Source organism: Neocloeon triangulifer, unplaced genomic scaffold (genome assembly GCF_031216515.1).
Source record: "Neocloeon triangulifer isolate White Clay Creek 2 clone unplaced genomic scaffold, ASM3121651v1 ptg000014l, whole genome shotgun sequence".
In the NCBI taxonomy this organism is placed as follows: domain Eukaryota; kingdom Metazoa; phylum Arthropoda; class Insecta; order Ephemeroptera; family Baetidae; genus Neocloeon; species Neocloeon triangulifer.
In genome coordinates, this window is record NW_026775556.1 from 26179280 (window position 1) to 26204583 (window position 25304).

Sequence of the window (25304 nt, forward strand, 5' to 3'; positions counted from 1 at the left end):
ACAGCTGTCAAAACTCGGCGCAACTCACTTCAATCAATCATCCCTTAGATAAACTTCTGCTAGCTGGTTGGGATTAAAAAAAACGGCGTCAGATTTCGCGAGGCTAACGACTAAATTATCTTTCTCTCTGGTAATCCTTTTCGCAGGCTCTCTGGTTTCAAATGACCACCGGGCAGTTTCCTCTCCATCTCTGCGCAAAACCGAGAGATGAAAAAGAAATCCACCCTCTGGAAATCGGGAGCGGCGGCCGACGAGAAAGTGAGACGGAAAGAAACACCATACATGTGTTTGCAATAGAAACGGCGCCGGTGAGAAAAGGAAAATCGTCGCCGCGACGTGCGACGCTTTGTAAGAAAGAAGAGGCGCAGGGCGCACGCAATAAATCTTGACAGAATCTCGACTCGAAGCGCCGGTCGGGTACATTATTTGTTGTGCACGACGTGTGACAGAAATTGGAGAATTCAATTGAGACAGAGACACTCAATACTTTCAGAGATTTTTGGAGCCGCGCACTAAAACGGTTACATTAATACAAAATGCGGAAGTTTGAAGTAAGCACCTCATTTCTTATGTTTTAATTAAAGGTTTTCAGAGAACGAATTTCATATTTTGAAATTAAAAACTTTGGCCTAGTATTCCCGTTTATTGATTTATTATTCATACGCTTGTAATCTTTAAGGCTTGGCTTACTTGGATAAAGAGCTCAAAATTTTATTTTATTTCTTTAATAAAAAGTTACATTCATTTTATAATTTTTACTCACATTTTTTTTTATTCTTTAATTATCAAGTGTTTACAACGCTATCATATATAATTAAATATAATATAGTAATTTGAAATTGCTTGAATTATTTATTAAAATGTGATCATATTATTATATAAAAGCGTGAAGGTTGTCTGCGTTATTTTTTATTAAAAAGAATGTGCTTATTTTTAAAACCAAGATAAAGATTGTAATTAGGTGAGGAAGTTGAAGAAGAGAAGAACAATTTAGAAATAACTAATTAAAACTATGAAGTAAAATTTTTAATTTCTTTCTTTATTATTGTAAAAAAAATTGACAGAGCACAAAATTTTTAGTTTTATATATCCTGTTTGGAACTTCAAATATTTGAAAAAGAATTTAAAAATTGCTTTTATTTGAGATTCAAATTACTGTTATCATTGTTTAAGAAAATGTTTCTGATAAAAACTGCTAAATTACTAATAGAATAATAATTATTTAATCAAACAAAATGGAGAGATAAATAAATAACAATTGTCGGTCTCCCTGCTCTTTAGTGCAACAGGCAGGTGTTTTGAATTTCTAATAATTAGCTCCTTGAAAAATAGCCCAATTTGGCTAATCACCCGCGTCATCCGTCGTGACCCAGAAAATGAGCGTGGCTGCCGCCGCACTGCACCCCCTTTTGCTCTCTCCCTTTTATTTTTTGCCCCGTCTGCTCTTTTCCCTGAGGGTTGCAGGCGGCTGTCTCTGACTCTGCCGCCGCCGCCGTTGACCTCCGACCTGAGGCGTCTCCTCTTCAAAAGCGAACACCGCAGCTCTCTTTACTTCAAAGTGTAAATTTAAGCAAATGATTGCAGATGCTGTTCCACCGACAGGAAGAGACGCAACGAATACAAAGATTTTGTCGGAGATCCCGTTGAATTTGATCTTGGTATTTTTCTTCCTGGTTTTTGTTGTTCCTCAATTTAACCGGCGGCTTTTTTAAAAGAGTATTTTTTTTCGTTTCTCTTTTTGCCTAATTTCTTTGGGGGTTCATTTTCAATGACTAGACTTATTTTTTCTAATATGTGTATGGCAAATATTTCTAATTTATAAGTTTTTGTTAATTCTCATTAAATTAAATAATATTGAACTTTTTGGAGAGGGGAATTGTCATAATGTTGAAAAATATGTTAATCGAATCGTAAGTTATTGAGATTGAGAAATGTACAAGTCATTTCTATTATTGCCCGGATTTTGGTGTTTTAATTTTTAAACATAAATTTTATTTTATGAAATGAAAATTAATTCTTGATTTTTTATTTTTATTAGAAGGTTTAAAGTTTAAATTTTTGAAGTTTGGATATTTTGACCTTTCAATAAAAACATAAAATAGTATAGTAATATTTTTTGTGTTAAATTCAAATTAATTAATTAAATCACGCAATGCGCTTGATGAAAACTGCAAAACTAAGAAATTAATGAAGAGATGATGTTTTTAGAAATTTTTTTAATATTCAGAATGATTCAGAATTATTGTTATTTCACTACCACATAATCACTTATTACACAATGAAAGCGAGGGAATAATAATTTTAATTAACCACTAATTAAGCCAAAAATTTTCTAAAATCGGCAGAAAAAACTATCACACCTGCATTTCTGTAAACGCGAGTCTCATTCACAAATAAATAAGGGACAACCGAAACGCTATTAATCGTTTCCCTTGATCAATCAATTTCACACCCCGAATCCATCACTTTCACCCCTCCTACCTGCTTCCGCTGGCACTTAACGTGACCCCTCGGTGACCCTTGGAGAGGAGCACCGCGTCCCCATTGGCGGCCCCGACAGAAGGCGGAACTCCGAACTCCCCGCCCGCTCGAGAGACTTCAGCGTCGACTTCAGACTTCAGAAGAAAATCGACTCGGTTAGTTTTCTGACTTCTGACGTTCTGGCAGTTCAAACAAAGTCATTCAGTCACACGGACACGGAGGAATCGACCATGAGTCTGGACATAGTGGACATGAGCTGCAACGCGTACTCGGCGCCAGTTGACAACGGCACCCTTTACTACAGCAGGTATGTTTTTCACAATCTTTGAAATAAATAAATTAGCGCTTTTCTGGTAAAATTAGTATCAATCAATCTTGAAGATTTTTTTTATTCCAATAACTTTAAAAGTTTTCTTAATTTGTGCATTTTATTTTTTGCTCCATGTTAGTTTTAGTTATGATGAAATCTTAATTATTTTGTTCAATTGCTTAAAATCACCTAATCTCCATCTGGAGTGCAGAACAAGAGACCAAAAAATTCATTGAAATACAATTCGTAATGCACGTCTAGTCTAATTCATTCAGTATATCCTTTTTTTTTGCTATAGTACTGTGAGCAAATGTGTTCTTCTGTGTTCATTATATTTTCACACTATGTATTTAAACATTTTCTAACTAAAACTTTATAATTTCGTTTTCCGCATTTAATTAGATAAGGGCAATCGGAGGGTTTTCCTTGATGGGAAAAATATTTAAAAGTAAATTAAGAAATGAAGGATAAAACGAGGGAAAAAAGGCCATTATTCACTTTTTGTGAATTTTAAATTTCACAATGGATTGTGTAATAATCAATTTTTGCCTAATTTCCGCAATTTTTCAGAAAATTCCTTAGAAATTTAAGAATTTTTGACGAATATACAATATAGTACAAAAAGTCTAACCGGTTAAAATTTTGTCCTAAATTTCCGATCTTAATAAAAATTTGCAATGAAAATCATTCATCTGAGGATTTAAAAGTTGTAGGTTGTTTTTTTTTCTCATTTATAAAACAATAAATATACAGGAACAGTTCCGATTCAAGAGTAAAACATTTCGCTAGATTTTTATCGGTTATTTGCAACACAGCATTTTTAAAATTAACCCCAAATTGACACAATTTTTACACCAAACATCTGTTGCAAGTGATTAAAATTATGCAAATTAAGCTCTTGTTGTAATTTAAAACAATATTTGGGGAAATCGGAGAAATTGATGAAAAAAATCTGTAAATCGTCAAGAATTATTTCCGTTTTTTTTTACTCTTAAATGTTTAACTTTGAATTTACTCTGTTTCTTATTTCAATGAAATTAGGAAACATTTGGAATGAAAATAAAATTAATTTTTGTCTATTTGTTACCAGGTACTACCCTTCACCGCAACACGATTACTACGGGGGTGGAAGCGCCGGGGGCGCGTGGGCCGATTGCTCGCCGACGAGCTCGGGTCGTTCGGTGTCGCCGTGCGACGAGTACCAGCCGCCGCTGATCGGCGGCGCCGCCGAGTACCACCACCTGTCGATGGCGCCGATGACGACGTCGACGGCGGTGCCGGGGCTGGCGCCGGTGCGGACGGTGAAGCGGCGCTCGACGGCCAACAAGAAGGAGCGGCGCCGCACGCAGAGCATCAACACAGCTTTCTCCTCCCTGCGCGAGCACATCCCGGGCATCCCGGGCGACACGAAGCTCTCCAAGATCAAGACCCTGAAGCACGCAATCGCCTACATCAACCACCTGATGGAAATGCTCAACGGCGACAAAATCTCCATCGACACGGCCCGCAGCGCCTTCAGGGCCGACCTGCACGTCGCCGGCCGCCGCCAGGCCAGGCAACACCTCGGCCAACACCAACAGTCCGCCGCCTGCGACGAATACAACACCGGCAGATGTCCACAGGTGAGTTTAAACAATACAAAGAGATGCAAAAACCGCGTACATTTTATTGAAAAAGCTTTATGAGTAAAAAATAATTAATACAATCCTTTGATTTAAAATAATAGGAATGATACAAGTTTCAGAAATTATTAATTTTCATAAACAAGCATTATCAAAAGAATTTTGTTACTATTGGACAAAAGTAGTAATCGTGATCGAAAAGCCTAATCTGGCCCAGAAACAACTGTTTTTATTTTTAAATTTCTCTTGATTTTGTGATGGGAAAATTTTAAATTTTAATCTTAATTTATTTTGTGCTTGAAGATATATTCCAATTTATGGATCATTTATTCTTATTTTTACAACAAGCTAATTTTTGAGTTTATAAATTAGTAAAAAAAAAAATGTTGTTGATTAAGATTTTGTGTGGTTATTGCGGTTTTAGAAGCGTGATAAAATTTACAAATTAATGGAGGAAGTAAAATTAAGAAATATTTAAAAGCGAATGGAACAAAAACAGCTTCCATAGAAGCTCTCATAACTGGATAAAGATGCTATTTTTTTTGCGAATAATTGGGGCCAATTTTAGGTTGTAATACCACCAATCCTGTGCTGCTAGTTGAAAATATCCTAGATAAAGCTAATTTCAATCGTAAGCGTTCTTTGCAGTGTAATTTTTCAAAGTCTTTAATAATTAATAATCATCTCAAATTGAAGCAGTCACTCTTATTTTAAGTTGACAAGCAATATTTTATTACATATTATCATTTATAAAAAATTTGGATTTTTAGCTTTTTCAAACACCAACAATATTAACAATAAAAAAACTTAAAATAAAATGCGTAAATAATACGTCTTTTGTAATTTATTTAAAAAAATTTGTTTTTCATACAAATTTTAAATCAAATCTACTCTATTCGCAAAGATTGTCAGAATGAATTTTGTTCCAAATTATGAATAAAATCACCACCAAATAAATCTACTCAAATCGCGCACCTGCAGCGTGCGCCTGTGATTTAAAGCTAATTATGCAACCTGCTCGTCACCGCAAGCATACCTGAGAATTATCATTCACGAAAATAAAGATTCGGGCTTTTCCTCGTTGCAAAAAATTGTTTTTATTCAAAAACAAACGGCTCTTTAGCTAGCTCATTCTTGTATTAGTCAGCGAGCAGCGCGTTTGCTCATGAAATAGGTTGGTACTTGAATTTGTTAGTTTTAAGATTTTTATTTTTATGTTAAAATGTGGTTTTTTCAATTTCGCTGATTTTTTGTATTTTTCTTGCTCATGAAATAGGGTCGCAGACCGTGACCGAAACTGGTAGAGCCGTTTGTTTTTGAATAAAAACAATTTTTTGCAACGAGGAAAAGCCCGAATCTTCATTTCCTCTAGTGTCAACTTCTTCAAACAAATTATCATTCACACTTTAAATTTCAATAATCTTATTTCCACTTTTTCCGAGACTCCAACAATGATGGGCACTTATTTAAGTAAAACTACGCCCTGGGGAGAGAGACGGGCAGATATAATTGATAACATCTTTTCCGTGTTTTGCCAACAGTGGAGGGTGTTGATTCGATTTGCGTCAATTGTTTCTTTCATTTCATCGCGGTGGCGACGATTATTCGGCCATAATCTAATTGCGGCGAATCGATTTGAGCGTGCGCGCGCGAGCACTCGGCCCGATTATCTCGTAATTGAATTAAGGCGAGGGCCATGTGCATCTTTCTCTGCTACGGTGGCGGCGTCGTTCGTTCCTCCACTGACACAAGCCAGAGCCCACAGTTGATATCTCCCAGCGAATAATCGCGCCGCCCGTGCACCAATAAAAACAACCCAACGCCTGCTTTTTATAAACTGCAGCTTTTATTACATTCTGTGCGCGCACACTTTCTTGTGTGTTTAAATTTACTTTCCAACGCGCAGTTTTGCAAAAGTTTGTTTTTTTTTCTTGCCAAGGGTTATTTTTTATAATTTATATCTCACGTCTCAAGGTTTCTGGCTTGGAAACAGCAAGGAGGAAGTTAATTTTTTTTTATCAAGTCCTGGAAATTCTTTTTGTTTACAAATCGTGAAGATTATTTTCACACTAAACTTGAGATGATTATATTTTTTTCTAGATAATTATATATTTTTCTCTGCAATTAAAATAAAAATGATTAAATATATAAGATCAGTTTTAAAAAAAAGCATTTCTGACGATATTATTTTATATCAATAATTGAAATTTGCTGAAATTCTCTAAATTAAGAGGCGCCTCATTCCTTATTTGGCCCGAAAAGAAGTTGCTCGAATGTCTTTTTGTGGAAAATGCCCGAATCGGAAAATGCCCGATTGAAGGCAGCAGCATTTTGCCCAAATCAGTCAACTTTAGGGATTAGTTCATGGCAGGGTCAAAGCTTCTGCAAATATTATAAGTAATTGGTTTTATCGATCGCCCTTTCATCATTATATTCATTATATTTTAATTTTCTTATTCGAGCGTTTCCCACCAAGCATTCTCATGAATTTTTTTTTACACGGATTTCCAATTCAATGACCTTAGAAAAGTAGAATTGAAAGGAAATAAAGGAATTATAAAAAAAAATCCACTAAAAAGTTATGATTTAACAAAATTAATGCTTAAATAGAAGGTAAATATGATTAAATTTGTTCTATTGTATTTGTTTCAGCTGGAAAACATCGAAATGGTGGAGGTAGGCAGGAAAAACAAGGGCAGGACAGGCTGGCCGCAACACGTGTGGGTGCACAACGAGCTCAAGCAGTAATTTTTGAGAAGCGTCCAGTGGATTTCCGCGTTCTCGGTGGAGTGCAATTCTCGATGGACGCGCTTCCTGCTGTACTTAAAATTCCTCGTCTCTGCGGCGTTTGTGTAAAAATGTGAATAGCGTACGTCAGTCGATAGGTTTAAATTTTCACAAGCACGAAAACGAACGAAATATTACAAAGAAATGCCAAAGAAATACTAAAATATAAAAGTGTACAACAATAATTTCGTGTATTGAAATTTTTGGTGTAAAGTTTCATAAAAATAAAAATTGAATTTAAACTTAATCGTGATTTTACTATGGAAGCGAAAATAATTTTCCTTCGCGGAGAGAGGAAGCGGATTGAATCATCCGCCAGACGACGTTTTGATTTACGGCGAGGCCCAAATGGATGCGCCGTTTATTCATTATGCGTCACACGCTATAGATGCGGTTTATTGTGAGAAGCACTTAATCTCTTATCTTGGCCAGCAATTAGAGAATCTGCTTTCTGCCGCCTGCGTCGTGTTGCATAAAATATTCAATGGAGGCACCGCAGCATCACCACGGTCTATACATTTTTTTTGTCACAAGAAATTTATCAAATGTGTGACCAGTATGTTCAAAAGAAACTTACAAAATTTTTTTAAGTGAAAATGGAATTCTTATTCAAATTTTACTTTAATAACTTGAATATTGGACAATAAAATATTTTTTATAATAAAATTATTGTAACATTATTATTAAAGTTAATGGATAAGATAAATAAATGACATATCCAGATATTTTAATAACAGAATAATTAATTAATTTAAAAATTGCTGGGTGGCCAAATGCCGGTTGGATAATGTTAATTATCATAATTTTATTAAATAAAATTATATTTGGAAAAGCCCGATCGCTTCATTTCCATGATCATCTCCTCGAGTGTCAACTTCTTCAAAAAAATTATATTTGAACTTTTAAATAGTAAAATAGTAATAAAAATTTTTATTTGTATTTGACGTGAAAAAATAATTCTAATTAAATTTTACTTTAATAATGAAACGAACATAATAGTTGTTATAAATGGTGTTGCCGGAAAAAATTACAAGATTGCAATTCCTTTTACTCATTTATAAAAAAAGGAATAATATTTTGTATAATTTCCAAATTTTTAGTTTTATTTTTTCTTATTATTCGCTCTATATTTGTATTTTTTTTTTTATATAAATCATATATTATACTATGAATATCAAGGCGAATATATTTGTCTAAAAGCACATAAACGTCAGTCTATGGTATTTTTTTATAGACCCTGCACCACCAAGTATTTGTAGCTCATGGACCGCTTAATCGAGTTAATCAAAGCGCCGCCGCCGCCGCACTTGACTCTTTATACGTAGGGGTGGTCGCGCCAGACTCCCGAATTTTAATATTAATGCACCACCCCCCAGAAGCGAAAAAGGGGTGGTCGGGGTAGCTGCACGTATGCATGCAGATGCTCTCCACTTGACCCATTATCCCACGCTAATATGTCCCATAAATTTCACTTTCGGATCAAAAAGTGAGTCCTGGCGCCACCGACATGCCCCCGACCGAAAAAAAAACAACCACCCTGGTGTCTGATTTCAGCGTGGATTTCACACTCGCAGCTGGGCACTTAAGCAAAACACGATTTTACCCCGAGTGCCCGTAAAATTATTGTCGCCGACGATTGACGCCCCCAATAGGGGTGGCTTTATTTTTCTCACATGTGCGACACTTCTTTTTTCCTCCAACCAAGCAAGAACTGAGCAAGTGGCCCATAATTCAATTGGCAACTTGACGTATGTACGCGGCGGAGAAAAATGCGTGTTTGTCTCAGGCATCAAATTCGGAGGGTTGTAAAATAAATATATAAAGGAGTAAAAAAGTGGCGGAGACAATTTTTATTTTTTATAGCTAAGCGCTGTGCTGAAAGATTTTCCCAAGCTGAAGTTTTCTTGAGGGTTGATAATTTTAAGAAATATAAAAAGCAAAATATGCATGATAATGCATCTTTGTATAATTTTAATCTACTGATGAATGAATATTTCTATATGTTGATTTTTTGATAATTATTTTTGCAATTGAATTCTTATCTTATTATTTAAAAGAATTATCTATTTCGGAATAAAAAATTTAAACTCTATAATTATTAAAAACTATTTTAAATTTAAAATTAAATTATAATAATAAATAATTATTTAGATTATTTTTCAATATGATGAAAAATGAGAAAAAAAAATCTATAAATTGTTATTAAGAGGATAAATTTATCCAAAAATGTTGATTTAAACAAAATATTTACTCCCTGTATCAATTTCAACTTAAAATGATCAAATTAATTTAACTTTTACTTGCTTTTACTTATTGCTTCGTTCCAGATTTTCATGTTTCTCTCTACGATGGAGCAAGTTTAAGATTTAAACGTTCATGACAAAGATTGCTTATTTTTCTGCCGGCAGGTGAGTGTGTCTAGTGTGTGTATTTTGGACGCCAACTCTCTTCTTCTTGTTTCAAACTGCTCTTTTTCTCCTCATGGACGCGATGAGAACGCGCGATGTTCATTAAGAAGACGAAGCGCGGGCCGTCTTTCGCTCTCGATCTTTTGGGCCCTTTTCACACTCGCTGTTTGCTTGTTCAGCATCACCGAGATAAATTATTACATCGCGGCGGGCGCAGTTAGGACTTCCTCCCAGCAGTGTATCAGTCTCGTTCTGAAACAATAAACACACGGGACGCACCGCACACACCGATATACACACACATTCGACACAAAGTGCGTGCGAAGCGCGCACGATATGCTCCTTAATGGATCGTAATGAATTGGGCTGAGGACAAAAGAGAAACAGAGAGTGAATTTTTGAAATGCGTTTTAAAAAGAAAAAAAAAACAATATTTATTAAATGCTTTGACACCAAAATATAATGGAATATTTATCATTAAATAAATATAATACTTTGTTCCTCAGAAATTCCATTCTATTCTTTTTTTAATGTTGGAAAAAATTAATTTTCTATCTCTTTTGATAGAAAAATCTGTCAATGCAGCAACTTTCCAAGTAAAGTTTAATTAAAAAAATTATTTGACTTTTAATTTGCCGAGTCATTGTCTCAGACCTTTCAAATTTTTGATCATAATTTTGAATTTATTCTGAAATATTGCGCCGCTCGCACCTTTCCGAAATATGCTCAAAACCAGATGGCGAGGAGGCGAAATAAAATCCTTAAAATAACGCCTATGATGAAGGCACGCGACTTCAAAGAATTACGCCCCCGACTCACAGACCAGCCCAACAAACCAATCTGCCTCGGTTGAACACATATACAATCAGCGCATTTTACGATCGTCGTTTTTATGTTTCATCGTCAAACGCGAGTAGACGCAATAAGACAAGTTTAGTATTTTTATACGACTCGCAATGATTAATGGATTTACCCGGAGTTAAATTTAATTCATTCATCATTCTAAATGAAATATTGCTAATATGTTTGTATATTGATATGGATAATATATTTTTAATAAAATGGTCTGGGGTTGTCAGGAAATGTTTTTATTAATTACTCATCATGATTTAAAGTTAAAAATATATACACAAATTGAATTAGAAAATCAAAACGGACTTGCTAAAATTCACATTTTTACGCGTACACGTCTTCTCGGTCGGCGCCGACGCCGTCACCCTCCTCCAGAGAGGAGAAGTTGAGGAAGTGCGCTGGCCTGTGCACCTCGTGGTAGAACTCTTTGGGGTTGGACAACTGCAGCTCGTACTTCATGTTGGGGTCGTGGCGCACACCCATGAAGTTGTAATTCCACGAACCTTGCGTCGGCACCATGAAGAAGCCCAGGAATCTGCAAACATGATTCAAATTCACAAAATTAGTCATGAAATAAAAATTTCAATCCAAATTATTTTTCAAAATTAATGAAAATATGCCAGACCTGTCTGAGAGCAGCATTTGCACCTTCTCGTAGTGGCTGGGCAGGTAGCCCTTGGGGTTGTTGCCCTTGTCGGTGTTTTGCCGACCCCACTCGTATCCACTGGGCGTCAGTTTGTAAGCCGTGAGCGAACACGAGCCAGGGGTGAAGCTGCAAGTGATGATGACCGTCTTCTCGCCGTCCCAGTTCGAGTTCTCAGACATGACCTTGGCGTGCGTTGTGATGTCCTGTGGGGACAGCTGCGGCAACTCGTTGGGCTGCGTGTGCATCCAGCCGAGGGGCTCCATCTCCTTCAGGTATTGGTGGCCAGGCAGCTGGTGTGGCAAGTGGATGGTCTGATGGGTGCCCCATTGCGGAGGCATCACAATGCACCGGATTTCCTTTACCTGGGGGTTGTCAGGTGGACTGATACCATACAAGTAACCAGCAATCTGAAAACAACAATTGAAAAATTATTACTTTTGCCAAATGAAAGAAAATTTGAGGTAATTTTAAATCCTAAAAAAAAAAAGAAAAACTGTAATATAATTTTGATCATTTATAAAAAAATAAGATTAATATACCTGAGCTCTCAAATCGGAGATGGTGACAAACTTCTTGAGCACATTCTTGGGCAGAATGTAAGTGTAACCGGTTTCCTTGATGTCATCGGAGGACACGTAGATGTGGTTTGTTCGCAAGTGCAGGTTGGTGGCCGAAATAGCCCTGACTCGCCACTCCGTCTTGGAGCTGAAGGTCTGCGTTTCGTAATTGGATGTGGTGGTCGTCACGATCTCGTCGCCGTGCTTGTTCACAGTTCTGGTTGTGGTGGCAGTCAACTGTGACTGCTCCTTGGTCTGCTTCTCGATTTCGGCAATCTGCTGTCTCTGGGCGGAAGGAGCGCTGATCTCCATACCAAGAATGATGTCTCGGATTTCAGACTGTGTCAGAGATGCCACATTGACACTGAAAAAGAAGCAATGCTTTGTTAAAAAAAATTATAGTTTAAATTTAAATAATTATTTTAATAAATTGATCAACGGATGTGAACGGATGTAAATAAATCTATATTAAAGGAGGAATCAACTTACTTGTTCTTCTTGCCATAGTCAGCCAGAATGAGATCCTTCAACTGAACCTCCACCTTGATCCATTCGTCATCAGTCAAAGTGGGCCAAATGTGGTGAGGCTCAGTGATGGTGGTCTTGTCAGGCTTGAGGACGACTTTGGTTCTCTCAGTGTTGACATGAAGAGCACGAAGGATGAGGATCAGTCTCGAGAACGCCTAAAACAAAAATAAGAATAGCGTAATTTACAGTTTTTGAAATTACATTGTTTATGAGTGAAATTTTAAATTATTTACCGTGTACGAGGAAATAGTCTTCAGCCAGTCATCGTACAGGTTGAAGAGAACCATCTGAGGCTCCGTGGCCTTCAGAATGAGGTCTCCAAACTTTTCAACCTTCAGACACGCTTGGAAGGGCAGTTGCAGCTCAGAGCCCTTGATGACGATGTTGGGGAAATCAAGCAAATGCACTTCGAGAGGGTCCAACATGCCCTTGCGTGTGACGATGATCTGCTTGGGCTGTTCTTCAACAGGCAGTGAGCGAATCAGGGCCGCCACTTCCTCGGCAGTCTTCCACTTGGCCAGCTGGCCAAGACGCTTCTGTCCGGCCCACACAGACGTGTGGATGATCTTGAGGAAGAGCTGGCCAGTGCGGGGGTTGAAAATGAAGATGGCGCCGTTGATGGGCTTGGTGGTCAGGTTACCCTCGAAGGTCTTGTGGATTGTGACGCGGTACACATTGGTGTCGTCCACAAACCAGATGATTTGGTTCGAGAAGAGTTCTCCGTAGTTTTGCGAAGACAAATAAGGCTCAGTCGGCTCGGACGAGTAGAGCTGGAGGGCCTTTCGGATGCGCTCTCGCAACACATACAGGGCGGGGTTGGCCTTCATGATTTTGGCCATGGCCTGCTGGATGAGCGGCTTGCATCCTGGGAACCAACTGCCGTACGCACTGTGCAGATTGTACGCCAAGTCAATGGCAATCAGGACGCCAGTGGGCGACGGGTAGATGGACATGTTGTCAGTGGTGTAGTCGAGGAACTTGGCACGCGCGTAACGCTCAATGTCGTGCGAATCGTAATCGCCCCAACGCAGTTGCACATCAATCCAGTATTTCTGGGTGGTCGTGTTGTCCATTGTGTCCCTAGTAACAGAAAAAATTTCATTATATTAACTTTGAAACAAAAATTATATAGACTAGCCCTGAAAAATAAAAAAATAAAAAACTTACTTTGAGTCAGCCAACAATGAGGGCCTGGACACATTCCACTTGTAGGCAGCAAAAAGCAGAATGTCGGCACAAGACGAGTTCATCTTGTAGGACTTACGAGGATGAATCGTTTCTTTCTGGACTGTCTCGATTTCCAGAGCATCCAACTCTTGATCGAACACCTGAATTAATAATGCAGAAATTATTGCTTGATGTAATATTTAAAATGATAAAGATAAAAAATTAATACCATGAATAAAAGTAATCTAAATTATAATCAAAGTTAATCTCAATTTACCTGACACAAGTCCATGACAACCGACTCGTGGATTTTCTGCCACAAGTGAGCTCTGAAGATCTGGATAAGAGAGATCTTGAGGGTTGGGATTTTGCCGTGCATGAAAATTCCCGTCAAGTCAAGCTGCACCTGGAAACCGACGTAAACGTTGGCCCTGTTGATGGTAGGAGACCACCAAAGAGTGAAGCGACGGTTCGGAATCTGGTTCAAACCAGAACGCTGGGCGTTGGTCAGCTTCTTGTACTTCATGGACTCTTCAAAACCGGACGCCTTTTCCCAGAAAAGACCCTCCCAGGTAGGGAAGTAGGTACCCTTGAATAAGGTGTGCTCAAGGATGCCCTCGACACCTCCCAGGGCCTGGATCATGTCTGTGCGGTAGTTGTTCAGGTTCCACAACTTTCCGTCGTGGCGCTGATGCGTCCACCAGAAGGGATTCTGCTTCAAGACCTGGTACTGCTTGAACTCGGTCCTGATTCTCCAACCTTTGTCGTAGGCAAGGGTGTGTCTGTCCTTCTGGAAAAGGGTGTTGATTCTGGGAATGCCCCTGTCCCAGCTGTCTTCCAAATCCTCCAGAGTCAACCGCCTATTCTGGGCATTGGCCTCTTGCCTCTTCAGGGCATACTCGGCCCACACTCGCTGGGAATCGATGAATTCAGACTCCCAGGGTTGGATGTAGCGGTACAAGTTGGGGATCAGCTGGTCCTCGTCGTGACTCATACCAGACCTGAAGTGAGTGATGCCGACGTCGGTCTGCTTGGACCAACGAAGGTCAGACTGCGGGATGAGCACGTGGCCCATGGACAACATGCCCAGACCTCCCAACTCCTTAGGGGTGTAGAACACCACAGGAGGGAAACGGGAAGGCATTTTTGAGTTGAGACCAATCTTGATACGGGTCTGGATTTTGTTCTCGCACTTGACCAGCAGGTCCAGCAGCTCCTGGGTGTTGACAACGGCTTCTCGGAAGTAGGTCATCAGCCCGATCAAGGCGGTGTTCCACTTGTTGACAATTTTGGTGAACGTGGTTGAACCAGAGGCCATCAAGATTTGCCTAACTCTGTTGTGGAATCGCTGGAGACTCTCGTCGTCAACGCGCAAGAAACATTGAGCAGTTCGCTCTTTGGTCACTTCGTTCTGCAAATTCCACACGCCATCCCTGTGTGTGAACTCCTCGTGAGTTGTGCGGCACTGAAATCAAAACAGTTTGTTCTTAACAAAAGTGTAATTTAAGGAAGTCTGTGAAACAATTATTTCCGGTAGCTCTTTGGTCAATAAAATTGAAATCTCAACTTACTTTTGGCAGAATACGACACTCAAATCCACCCATGTTGAAGAGAAGATTGGGATTGTCCTTCGAGTAGACACTGACAAAGCTGTTCTCCCACTGCACAGTGGTAGTTGATCTAGGAAGTCTGTTTTTGATATCCCAGAATACAGCACGACCCCTATAATCATAATTAAATAGAAATTAATTACAAGATTCAAGTGGTTGCAAAAATCTTACAGGTTGACGTCGTGCTTCATTAGCCTCATCCTTGCATCTCTAGGCCAACACTTCTTGTTGTTGTAGCCAACGATGTTCTCATTGTTTGGATCAGGATGCTCAGTGAGGTACCTCTGAATCAAATCTCTCGCCTCCTCTGCTGAAAACCTGGAAAAAGAAACACAATTAATAAAAAAAAAATATATTACTGTTCATAACCACTAAGAAATTCTTTATAAAAGTTTCAAGTTCTTCATATTTTTATATTTTACCTGAGGAAAATGTGGATTCTGTCGACATATCTGCAGTACAACCTAATCGGATGAGCACATTCCGAAACCACGTCCTGGAAGGTGAGGAAGTCATTGGGCATTTGCGGCGGTCCAGCCATCTCTGATGCCCTCTGCAGACCCAAAACCAGCAGATCCAACACCAGTCCGTAGTACTGGACAACGAAAGAGGCAAACTGCAGGCCTCTGATGATGCCGTAGCTGTTGGTGTGGTTCATGTCCTTGTAGTTTATGACCACGTTGTTCTTGGCAGTCATGTAATCGGCAATGTTGTGATCAACGATGAGACGCAGCAGTCGGTTGAGCAGGGTCAAATCAATCTTCTCGTACATCTTTTCAAACTTAGACTCCAGCAGGACGTTGCACTCGCCTTCGTTGACGTCCCACACATCCTGAAGGTTGTTCACTCCCTGACACCATTTGTAGACCAACAGTGGCGGTGGTTCTGTGTCTGAAGGTTTGATCCACGGAGGGAAGAGACGCCTTTTGTCTGCTTCGTACCAGAGGTACTGATCCAAGTAAGCGTCGGTGATTTTTTCCAACGGCTCAACATCGTAGACTGGAATAAGGTGGCTGTAGAGGTCCATGAACTCAATGCCAGTCTCTTTGAAGGCTCGCTGCGTCAGCAAGTGACGCTTGATTCTGGACAGGGCCTCGTGGGGATTGTCATAGGCTTGCTCAATCAACCCTAGTTCCTCACGCTGACTCTGATTGAGCCTAGACTTGACACTGTAGGCTTCCTTGAGTCTTTCCAATGCCAAGATCAGCAGCTTGGTGTCGTGCTTATAGGAGAGAGGAGGGAAGGGAATGGGAGCAAATCGCCTAGACTCAAGCCAGTGCACAGTGGTTGTGTAAATGGCCACGGCCTCTTCGGGCGAGATGTACGGGCCGTCCTTCAGGTAGTTGTGCTGCCTTTCCTGCTCAGCCTTCAAGTACAGACGCGTCAACCTGCCAAGGTTCTTCTTGCAGACGGTTTTGTCTACTGTGGCGCCTCGCCGGATTCTCTCGCGGTTGTAGTGGGCTGTGTTTGTCCACCAGTCAGCCTTCATCTTGACATACCGGAGGATCATGTTTTCAATTGGGGTGGGAAGGCCAGGAACCTTCCAGGGAATGTTAGCCTTCCAGCAACGCCACGCTTCAGAGAGATGCTGCAGGATGGTACGAGCCTTGTTCTGCTTGATTCCTTCTGGCATCATGTCGACAATATCGTGCATGACCTGCAAACATTTGTGAATTTAGAAACTTGAACGTTTTAATAACAAAGAAAGATCTTACAGATGCTCTCAACTCCAGGTCAAAGTGACTCTCCACTCTCTGCTTGGTGACAGTCTTGGCAACACCCTTAGAGTGACGACCTTCGAACTGCCTGGACAACAAGTTGCCTAACCACCGTTCCAGTAGCGGAGTGATTCCTCTCATGAAGAAGAGCCACACTCGCCAACCAGGTGCCCAAATGCCGCAGCCAGGGCCTTTGCCCACAGGACCCTGGAGAAGAAATCTTTGTAAAAATTGAAAGTGCTAAAAATCTGGTTTCGTTTACAGTGTTGAATCTGTAGTAGATGAGATGCTTCAAGTCCTTGCACATGCGGATCTGCCTCATCAGTTTGTACTTGTACCGGTACATGCCTGTCAGTTGGCCAACATGAGAAAAGATGTACTGCAGGCCATCGGCCAGCTGGAAGGCGTCAACGTTGTTCAAACGGTACTGGACATGCGAGTCCACAATCAGCTTGGTCAGTCGCAGAATTTCTCGACACAAATGGAATGCTGGAAATATGCAGAAGCTTTTCTAAGATTTCATTGACATAAGTATATCTGAAGTTCATTTTAATATATTTTTAAATTAAATATTAAAGAATAATAGCATGAATTTTACCATTTCCGAAACGAGACTTCTTTCGTTCCTTGGTGGTCAAAGTCTTAACAGGTTTCAAGTTGAAGTTGTAATCCAAGTGAAGGTAGTTAAGATTTTTGCGATGGATGAGCAGGTTGAGCATGTTGTAACCTTGCTTGCAAACCTGCAAACCAGCCTCAACCCAGTCCAAAGTTGTTGTCTGGAAGAACTTAGTGGACTTGAACGAGCGGAACAAGTATCTGGAAGAATTTAACATAAGATAAGAGACAACAAGATTAAAAATGAGATTTCACCTTTTCTTTTGTGGCTTGGGTGGTCTGTGCTTGAGAGCGTTCAACACGTAGTACTTCAATAATTTCTGGTAGCTGACTCGGACCTTTACTGGTTGGCCAGGAGGGCAGTGCTCTCTGTACCAGGTTTTCACAATTGGGATGTCGATGGCTCTTCTAGTGCGACCTGACCTCATGTTGAATGGCCGAGGTGCCCAAAGAAGGGAAATTCCATTGGCAGTGTTATCTGTGAAGAGAGGAGTGTCTTGCAGGAAAGGCTGGATGTACTCTGGGAGCTCAAACTCCTCATCGTCTTCTGGAATTGGCTCCACAACCTGAGAATTTCAATTGGGACTGAATTAGAAATTGAATAATAAAAGATGGGATTTTAATATTTTAAAATTGGTAATTATTTGATGCTCAGTATGCGCTTTATCCAGTCCGCATAAAAACGGCCCCGTCCTAACTGAAGGTACTGGAGCGGCTTTTATGCAGTCTGTCAGCCCACAAGCCTGGCTGATTTCAGGACCCCTGCGCGTCTCATCATTGCAAAATTTTCTGCTGGACTTATTTCAAAGCCATATAAGCAAAAATCTTTACCTTAACAGCATTTCTGTGAGAGATCGGATTGATGAGTGGATCAAAGTAGAAGGCTGGCAAATCAGGATCCTCGGTTTTGATGTAGACCACATTAGGGGTGTGGTACCAAGGCAAGTGTACAAAGTGGGGCATGTTGTTGTACAAGAAAGGGAAAGCAATCCTGTACTCCGTTCGAACTGGCTGACGGATGATGATTTTGTTAATGTCATTGAACTCATTCCAGTCCTCATCCCTGAAAACAAATTCAAAACAATTTGTAGCAAACAAGGATCACAAAATTAAAAATACCCAAAACTTACTGTGTACTTGCGTCCTTGATGAGAGGCTCAAATTTAGGTCCTCCAGGGATGGCCATGTTGAGCGCCTTGGCTGTAAAGAATGACTTCAAGTCAAACAGGTAGAAGTAGTTGTTATCCACCAGGTCTGTCAAGAGCTGGTTTGCGAGTCGGTAGAGACATGCCATTTGAGGCAACGACAAATTCCACTTGCGATAAGTTGAGCCGTTCACAAACCTATCAGGAAATTAGTTAATTTTGGGAACAATGGAACTTAAAGTTGTTAGTACTTTGTTCCAACAAGAGCTTTGTGGTCATAGAACCACTCTGCCACGGCACCGTCATCCTCAGAGTCCATTTCGATCTGGATGGCCTCGAGGGGTTCAACGTCAAGGACGTTGTCAGCATAATCCAGTGGAGGTTCTTCATCGTCAAATGGAGGGAACCTCATTCGCTTGAAATGACGCCTGTCTCTTTTTTCTCTCCTCATCATGATCCACATAGTTCTGAATAAAGACAAATTATCAAATTAGTTAAATACATAAAATAAATTTTAAATCCAAGGTAGTAGTTTTAGATGATAAACTACAAAAAAATGAAACGTTTAGATTCTCACCCCCATTGTGCAATGTAGACTGGCTCGATATTCCAGGGGATTTCATTGACGAAAGTGATGGCGCCAGTAATGTGATAGAGCGATTTAACGTCTCTGATCTGCTCCCACGGCATCGGCATGTTCTCCAAGAGCTTCATCACAGCGTGCGGCATGTACTTGAGGGCTCTGAAATCAGAATTGCATCCCACTCATGAAACTCCGTTCACTTCATTTGACAAGGCACTTGGAAATCAACTCACCCCAGATAGACTCGTTTGTCATGTCTGTACTTGCGACTGCTCATGTCGCCATGGTCGCGAATGATTTTTCGCAGGTGCTCCGGAGGCATGTCCTCTTTCTGAGCATCCACAAAACCAAACTTCCTTTTCTCGGCAAATCTTTTCGACTGAAGCTGCTGCCACTTTTGAGCTGGAAAAGATTTGAACTTGAAATAATCAAGGAGCCAATTATTTAATTACAATGAATTTTTATCTCATATCTGTCAAACAAAAGACTAGAAAAAGACTTTTCTTGTAAAAAAATTTAGTTTTTAAGTGGTTGACTTAATAATTATGTTATAATTTTTAAGTATATAAAATTACATAAGGAAATCAGTGTTTCCATTTTATCAAATTGCTTAAAAATGCTTCTGTAATCATAATTGTACCTTTTTCCTGAAGCTTTTCCTCAGAGATGAAATCCGTTTTTGGGGGCTGAATTTGGCCTGTGGCTTGAGCCTGCATTTGGGCCTGGGCGGCTGCATGGGCCGCTTGGGCCTGAATCTGGGCCTGCTGAGCTGCTTGAGCATGAGCCGCCTGTGCCGCCGCAGCCATCTGCACTTGCTGCTGGGCCATCATTGCCCACGGGTTGGGCCCCAGCAGGTACGGGGGTAGCCCAGCCATCCTAAAAAGGGAACAGAATTCTCAAATCTCAAGTAATATTTCAGCAAATTAAAATTTCTGATCAAAACTTCTGGAAATGAGCACGTTGGATTCGCCGGATGCCAAGATGGCGCGTTTGTGCCGCCAAACAAATCAGATTTTTCAGAAATTTTACTCACCCGATTAGTGTTTAAGTTCCGTTTACTTAATTCGAATTCAGTTATTCATTCCCGAAATCGAAAGGCGTTCCACGGAACTTTAAAGATTTGGAGAAAACACAAGAAAGTCTTCCGGCTTTCAGACAACGCAGGTTTGTTTGTGGCCTCAACTCCTAAAGTCAGTGAAATTTTCACCAGGTGGCAGAGGTGAACGTCAAGCAAAAAGTTTCATCCAGTTTCATCATTGCTATTCGTATCTACACGCGAAAAATTTCGTTGAAAACCGAGAATTTTCGCTCAGGGAGTGCACGAAATTTTTTAATCTCAAATTTTAGGCATTTATTTGGCGAAGAAAGAGTCAAACTCAAAATGAACAGCATCGTCAAGGCAGCGACGCGTTTCTCCTCCATGAAAAACGCCCTGAACCCTTTGCGGCAGGTCGTTCTTTCGGGTCAAAATGCGAGTTTGATGAACGCCGCCGGCACCTCTAGGCAAATCACACGCTCCCTCTGGCACATGTGCTCGACGAACAATACAGAAATTTCCAAGTTCAAAAGTCCCAGCTTCACCTGTACCTGCGGCTGCAGCAGCAAAGCTGTTCACACCAAGGGTAAATATTTAAAAAATTAAAACGAAACTTTCCTGTAAAAATTTAAGCATTTAAAAGATAGAGTATTTATTGAACACAACTAGGTGTACAACGGGTGTCTAAAGCTAATTTGTCTTCCTAAAATTAATTTTACAATTAAGCTTGTTTCGATAATTATTACAAAGTACAAAATTAGTTAATTTTGATTTTTGCAGCCTCTCTTAGGCTTAGTTTTCGTTCATTACATTCAAGAATATGATATTGTGAACATTTCTTACCGCAGTGCTTGCATTCACAATCTATTGTCGCTTGAGAATGAAAATTTTTATTCTTACAAAATAAATAGTGGTACCCGTGACAGGCAAATCTCGTAAACACTTGGCGATCACTGAACATTGCACATTGCCAATTTTTATTCTTCATAGTTTCTGTCTCGTAGAACTCATCACATATCTCAAGTTTGTTTAAATATTTAGACACACAAAATTTCTGGAATGCTTCAGTTTCAGTTAGAGAATATTTTACCTGTAAGTCCGATACAAAGAGATCAGTGTCAACTAATTCATACACAAATCTAGATCTAATATACTTGGACAGTCCTAAAACTCTTTTTAAATATCTTGTTTTGACTTTTTCAAGATTTTCAAAATCAGTCTTTGTTAGGAAAGGCCATATTTCTTCAATGCCGTAGGACGCAATTGGGGAAATTTTTAGATCAAATAGCTTGTGTGCTGTTTCAATGGATAATTGTTTTAGTTCTCGTATATTATAAGTGGCCAGCAATGCAGCTCTTGTTCTTTTTTCAATGTGCTTTCCAAAAGAGATTCCTGATGGTTGAAAAGTAACTCCTAAATATGTAAACTCAGCAACTCTCTCTATTTCAATTCCACCTAAATCTAGGCGGTCACTTAATGCATATTTTCCTAGACCCTTATTTCTAAATTTCATGAATTTGCACTTTTCCAAGTTAAGTTTCAAACTGCGTTTTAACAAAAATTCTTTCATTCTGGCTAAAGCAATTTTCAAGTCACTTAATTTTTCTGAGGTTAAAACAATATCATCTGCATAATAAATGGCTTTCACGTTTGGCAAATCTCGTAGAATATTATTTATATCAGCTAAAGAGTAATTGAACAGAAATGGGGACGTGCATCCCCCCTGTCTTACCCCATTTGATTGTGTAATAAGTTTTGATACTGTTACTCCATCTACTATTCTCAAGAAATTTAAGTCTAAGTTGTGAGCTAAATAATTTAACTCCGTGAACGTTAGCTTCTTGCTTTCTATTAACTTCTTAAAAATAAACGCCCTATCTATTGAGTCAAAAGCTTTACTTACATCCAAAAATAAGGCATATAAGGGTGATTTCTTCTTATAAACTGTCTCTTGAATGAAGCATTTAAAAAAAAGCATTTTAATAATTTAATTGCATTTTACATTATAATTGCATGATTTTATTTTTATTTGCCAGGAAAGGTTTTTTCCTTTCCCTTACATTTTTAATGAACATTGTTAATTTTTCTCCTTTCTGTTTAGCTGAAAAAGACCTCGTGGACTTTTTGACGGAAGAGATTGCCACAGAGAAAAAGACTCAAAAGAAGCATGGTGCTGTTCCAAAAGAACTGGGTGGATTCAAAATTGATGCCCAGTGCTCAGAAGTAACATTCTTCAAAGAATCAGGAGATGAAACGTAATTCTTTTTACCCTCATGAATTTCGCCCTTTTTAACTTATATTTAATTTCAGCATCAAAGTTTACTTCAATGTGAACCACAGTGTTGATGCCGACCACGATGCCGATCGTGATGCTTCACATGCCCATGAGAACAAGGATGAACACGCAGACATGGGAGAAATGCGGTCACAGCCTAGTTTTGAAGTTGAGCTGATCAGGGGAGAAACCATTTTGGGCTTCTCTTGCTCTTACCTGTCTGCAGATCAGCAAAACCCTGAAGATGAATATCGTAATAATATTTTTCTTTTTTCTAATTAGTTGAATTTTTCAAATTATTTTAAAAATGAGTAAATTTTTAATATCAATCATGGAACCAATTATTGTATAAATTTATAATTAATTTTTAAATTGCAGAGGATGTATTCAGCATTGATGAAGTGACCATGTATGAAGGAGAGTGGAAGGAAAAGACGTACGCAGTCAGTGGCGAAATTTTGGATGGGGTAAGACCTTCATTTTTGAAAGTAAAAAAAAAAATATATAATTTATTCCAATTTTTGTTTTAGAACTTGTATGATCTGCTGATGAATCTGTTGGAAGAGAAAGGTATCTCCAATGAATTTGTCCTCGATTTGTCGGACTTTGCCACCAGATATGAGCACAGCCAGTATGTGGGCCTGCTGGAGAAACTTCAAAAGTTTGCAGCCATGAAATAGAATGTTTTAGATTATGTATCAGAATTATAGAATTATTACTAGATTTATTCCAAATAAAATTAAGTGCGATTATAGTTATTCAATCTCCATTAAATTTAATATCACCTGATTGAATGCAACAGAATGCAATACTGTAAAGAATGTTTTTTATTTGGTTTTACTATTTTTTGCTAATTTAATTTTATGGAAGTCAGAATTAGAAAGTTCTTTATAATAAGGAAACACAAATTTTCAAATATATTGCTCAATCAATATATTTTCCAAATTAATAGACAATTGAATTAAAGCAAAGACAATATGACAGACTTCAGTTTCAACCATAATGCTAAGTTCATGAAAGCCCAGGATCAAATTTGAAGACAATCATTTCATCAATAATAATAGATCATTTTTATGTTATGCAAGACAACAACTAACGCAGACTTGGAATTATTACTTTGTTTGAGAGTTTGAAAAACTGAATGGAAAACTAGCTGTAGAAGGTCTCGTTGTAGAGAAGTGTCAGCAATTCCTGGCAATGCTGCCTCTGGTCCTGAAAAATTAAAATTATTAGAGATTTATACCTTTAAATGTTTTTAACATTTCTCACCAGGTTCTCGTAAATGATTGAGTGTTCCCTGAGCTTGATGAGTGTGTTGTAAAAGTACAACTCAGGTCGTTTACATTCTTCCTGAGCCTGCGGGTGGTCCCTGACTATTGACAGCAGAGCTGCAAGCATGTGCTCGTAGGGCTGGTCCTTTTTTGTCAAAAGCTCAGCCAAGTGGTCAATCATCTTGCGCTCAATCACATGTTCTGAAAGATTAACTTAATTTGAAAAGAAACCTCAAAATTCATAAATTTGAAGTCTTTGATGCTGCACTTAATTCTATGACTTTTTTTAATTTTTTAAAACAAATTTTAGCATACCTTTAACTGCATTGCTCTCAGAGCACAAGGCACTGAGAAGGAAGGCAGCTTTGATTTGCAGCTTCTCAATGTTACTCTGCATGGCGCTGAGCAGGACACCAAAACCATCATGCTTCACAATGTACTCCAAGGACGGAGGATAGTCTCGAAGTGAGCCTGCAAGTGAAGATATTTGAAAAATTTCCAGTTGATTAAAAAAAATTAAAAACTTACAAGAGAGGGCATAGAGAGCCTTGACCTTAACCTCTGGCTCAGGGTCATCCCTGACCATTTCAAGCAACTTTGGAAACAGGTGAGTTATCCTGGACTGGCAATAGACATTGTTTTGGGTCACTTCAGCAATCAGGTTTGCCGCTTTGCTGCGCAGGCAAGGGTGTGGAGAAGAGAGCAGTGGGTCAAAAATTGTGAAACCACCAATTTTGTGAAAATCTGGAAATAAATTTTACATGATAATATGAATGGTTAAAAATAAACACGAAATAAAACCTAAATTTATGTATTTATTCAAAATTTATTTAAGTATGCGGTGATTTCATGTATAAAATTCTTGCATACATACCATTTGAAATATCCATATTGTCAACATAGCTGGTAATTATGTCAAGGGCCCTCTCGAACTCTTCTGGGCTGTCACGGTCTGTGATGTTTGAAACACCTTCCAGAACTTTGATGCCCTTCGAGAGCTCCTCAATCACGTTGGTCGACATGTCCGAAAGCGCAGCGTTCAGCCACTTTCGGCTCTGCAAAATTACAATAAATTATGCTCGATTTGGTTGCAGATTAAAATTCTTGTGTTACCTCTTCTGAAAGAGGGTTGTAATTGGCCTGCTCGTTGTTGCCCGTCGCGTCCAAGGTGAGTCGCAGCAACTGCTGCATGTTCTCTGGTTGCCGCGACGTCGGATTGTCGCTGTTTGGGTCGTTCTCGCCAGGCACTGGAACGAGCGAATTGTTCTGACGTTGCTCCGACATTTGAGTGACTCGTTTGATTTCTCCGCCGGCCAAATAAGGAAAGATTTATCCGAATGAGCGCCCACGACTTCTTTGCTCGATTCACGTCCTTCCTTGTTGTTCACGTCTTTTCAAAAACACCAGCTGGAAATGGGTAGTGCAGACAAGAGTTCCACATTATTTGCAGTTGAAGTTTTTGAAAATTAGTTTTTTTTTATTAAAAAACGTGATTAAAAAGATATTAATACATGAAAGTTATAAGTTATTAAGAAAATAATGTTAACTATACTCAATATTTAGCAAAATTTTAAAAGTATTTCTAAATTAATTGAGTACTGTCTGAACTATCCCTCCAGTGTACATGTTTACGTCTTTCTCGACCAATCAGCAAGCAGAAAATTTCAATTGGATTTGAATTTTGAACTTGACA

General features: G+C 39.1%; 4 protein-coding genes across 4 annotated transcripts; 2 read left to right on the plus strand and 2 right to left on the minus strand.

Annotated features, from left to right (window-relative positions):
- The first annotated feature begins 2356 nt into the window (after positions 1–2356).
- On the plus strand, positions 2357–7447 carry LOC132199851 (heart- and neural crest derivatives-expressed protein 2-like). Its single transcript, XM_059624900.1, has 3 exons — positions 2357–2788; positions 3882–4413; positions 7066–7447. The coding sequence occupies exons 1-3, from the start codon at positions 2712–2714 to the stop codon at positions 7159–7161; spliced, it is 705 nt and encodes a 234-aa protein (XP_059480883.1). The 5' UTR covers positions 2357–2711; the 3' UTR covers positions 7162–7447.
- Positions 7448–10680: 3233 nt separating this feature from the next.
- LOC132199356 (pre-mRNA-processing-splicing factor 8) lies at positions 10681–20218 on the minus strand. The gene is made up of 21 exons (XM_059624003.1): positions 20063–20218; positions 19670–19905; positions 19263–19431; positions 19024–19188; positions 18698–18913; positions 18432–18644; positions 18133–18364; positions 17557–17867; positions 17285–17502; positions 16949–17175; positions 16684–16893; positions 15391–16625; positions 15140–15286; positions 14930–15080; positions 13636–14823; positions 13359–13519; positions 12425–13271; positions 12153–12346; positions 11646–12027; positions 11086–11513; positions 10681–10995 (listed from the first exon to the last, which is right to left on the minus strand). Exons 2-21 carry the CDS (start codon positions 19902–19904, stop codon positions 10785–10787), a joined length of 7140 nt encoding a protein of 2379 aa, XP_059479986.1. The 5' UTR covers position 19905; positions 20063–20218; the 3' UTR covers positions 10681–10784.
- An 83-nt stretch (positions 20219–20301) lies between these two features.
- Positions 20302–23098, plus strand: LOC132199586 (complement component 1 Q subcomponent-binding protein, mitochondrial). Its single transcript, XM_059624415.1, has 5 exons — positions 20302–20651; positions 22167–22320; positions 22376–22593; positions 22719–22807; positions 22871–23098. The coding sequence occupies exons 1-5, from the start codon at positions 20411–20413 to the stop codon at positions 23018–23020; spliced, it is 852 nt and encodes a 283-aa protein (XP_059480398.1). The 5' UTR covers positions 20302–20410; the 3' UTR covers positions 23021–23098.
- Positions 23099–23246: 148 nt separating this feature from the next.
- On the minus strand, positions 23247–25016 carry LOC132199357 (hsp70-binding protein 1). The gene is made up of 6 exons (XM_059624005.1): positions 24725–25016; positions 24486–24666; positions 24140–24355; positions 23927–24082; positions 23610–23812; positions 23247–23552 (listed from the first exon to the last, which is right to left on the minus strand). The coding sequence occupies exons 1-6, from the start codon at positions 24893–24895 to the stop codon at positions 23490–23492; spliced, it is 990 nt and encodes a 329-aa protein (XP_059479988.1). The 5' UTR covers positions 24896–25016; the 3' UTR covers positions 23247–23489.
- Positions 25017–25304: the final 288 nt, after the last annotated feature.

Bases quoted from the DNA above. Each gene is read 5' to 3' on its own strand.
- LOC132199851 (XM_059624900.1), top strand. From the start codon at position 2,712: ATGAGTCTGGACATAGTGGACATGAGCTGCAACGCGTACTCGGCGCCA. The intron at 2,789-3,881 runs GTATGTTTTTCA...ATTTGTTACCAG, and splicing joins GGCACCCTTTACTACAGCAG to GTACTACCCTTCACCGCAAC. The intron at 4,414-7,065 runs GTGAGTTTAAAC...TATTTGTTTCAG, and splicing joins ACACCGGCAGATGTCCACAG to CTGGAAAACATCGAAATGGT.
- LOC132199586 (XM_059624415.1), top strand. From the start codon at position 20,411: ATGAACAGCATCGTCAAGGCAGCGACGCGTTTCTCCTCCATGAAAAAC. The intron at 22,321-22,375 runs GTAATTCTTTTT...ATTTAATTTCAG, and splicing joins AAAGAATCAGGAGATGAAAC to CATCAAAGTTTACTTCAATG. The intron at 22,808-22,870 runs GTAAGACCTTCA...TTTTTGTTTTAG, and splicing joins GTGGCGAAATTTTGGATGGG to AACTTGTATGATCTGCTGAT.
- LOC132199356 (XM_059624003.1), bottom strand. From the start codon at position 19,904: ATGGCTGGGCTACCCCCGTACCTGCTGGGGCCCAACCCGTGGGCAATG. The intron at 17,176-17,284 runs GTAAAATTCATG...GCATATTTCCAG, and splicing joins GAAGTCTCGTTTCGGAAATG to CATTCCATTTGTGTCGAGAA. The intron at 13,272-13,358 runs GTAAGTTTTTTA...TTCTGTTACTAG, and splicing joins TCATTGTTGGCTGACTCAAA to GGACACAATGGACAACACGA.
- LOC132199357 (XM_059624005.1), bottom strand. From the start codon at position 24,895: ATGTCGGAGCAACGTCAGAACAATTCGCTCGTTCCAGTGCCTGGCGAG. The intron at 24,356-24,485 runs GTATGTATGCAA...ATTTATTTCCAG, and splicing joins CAATATGGATATTTCAAATG to ATTTTCACAAAATTGGTGGT. The intron at 23,813-23,926 runs GTATGCTAAAAT...TTAATCTTTCAG, and splicing joins TGAGAGCAATGCAGTTAAAG to AACATGTGATTGAGCGCAAG.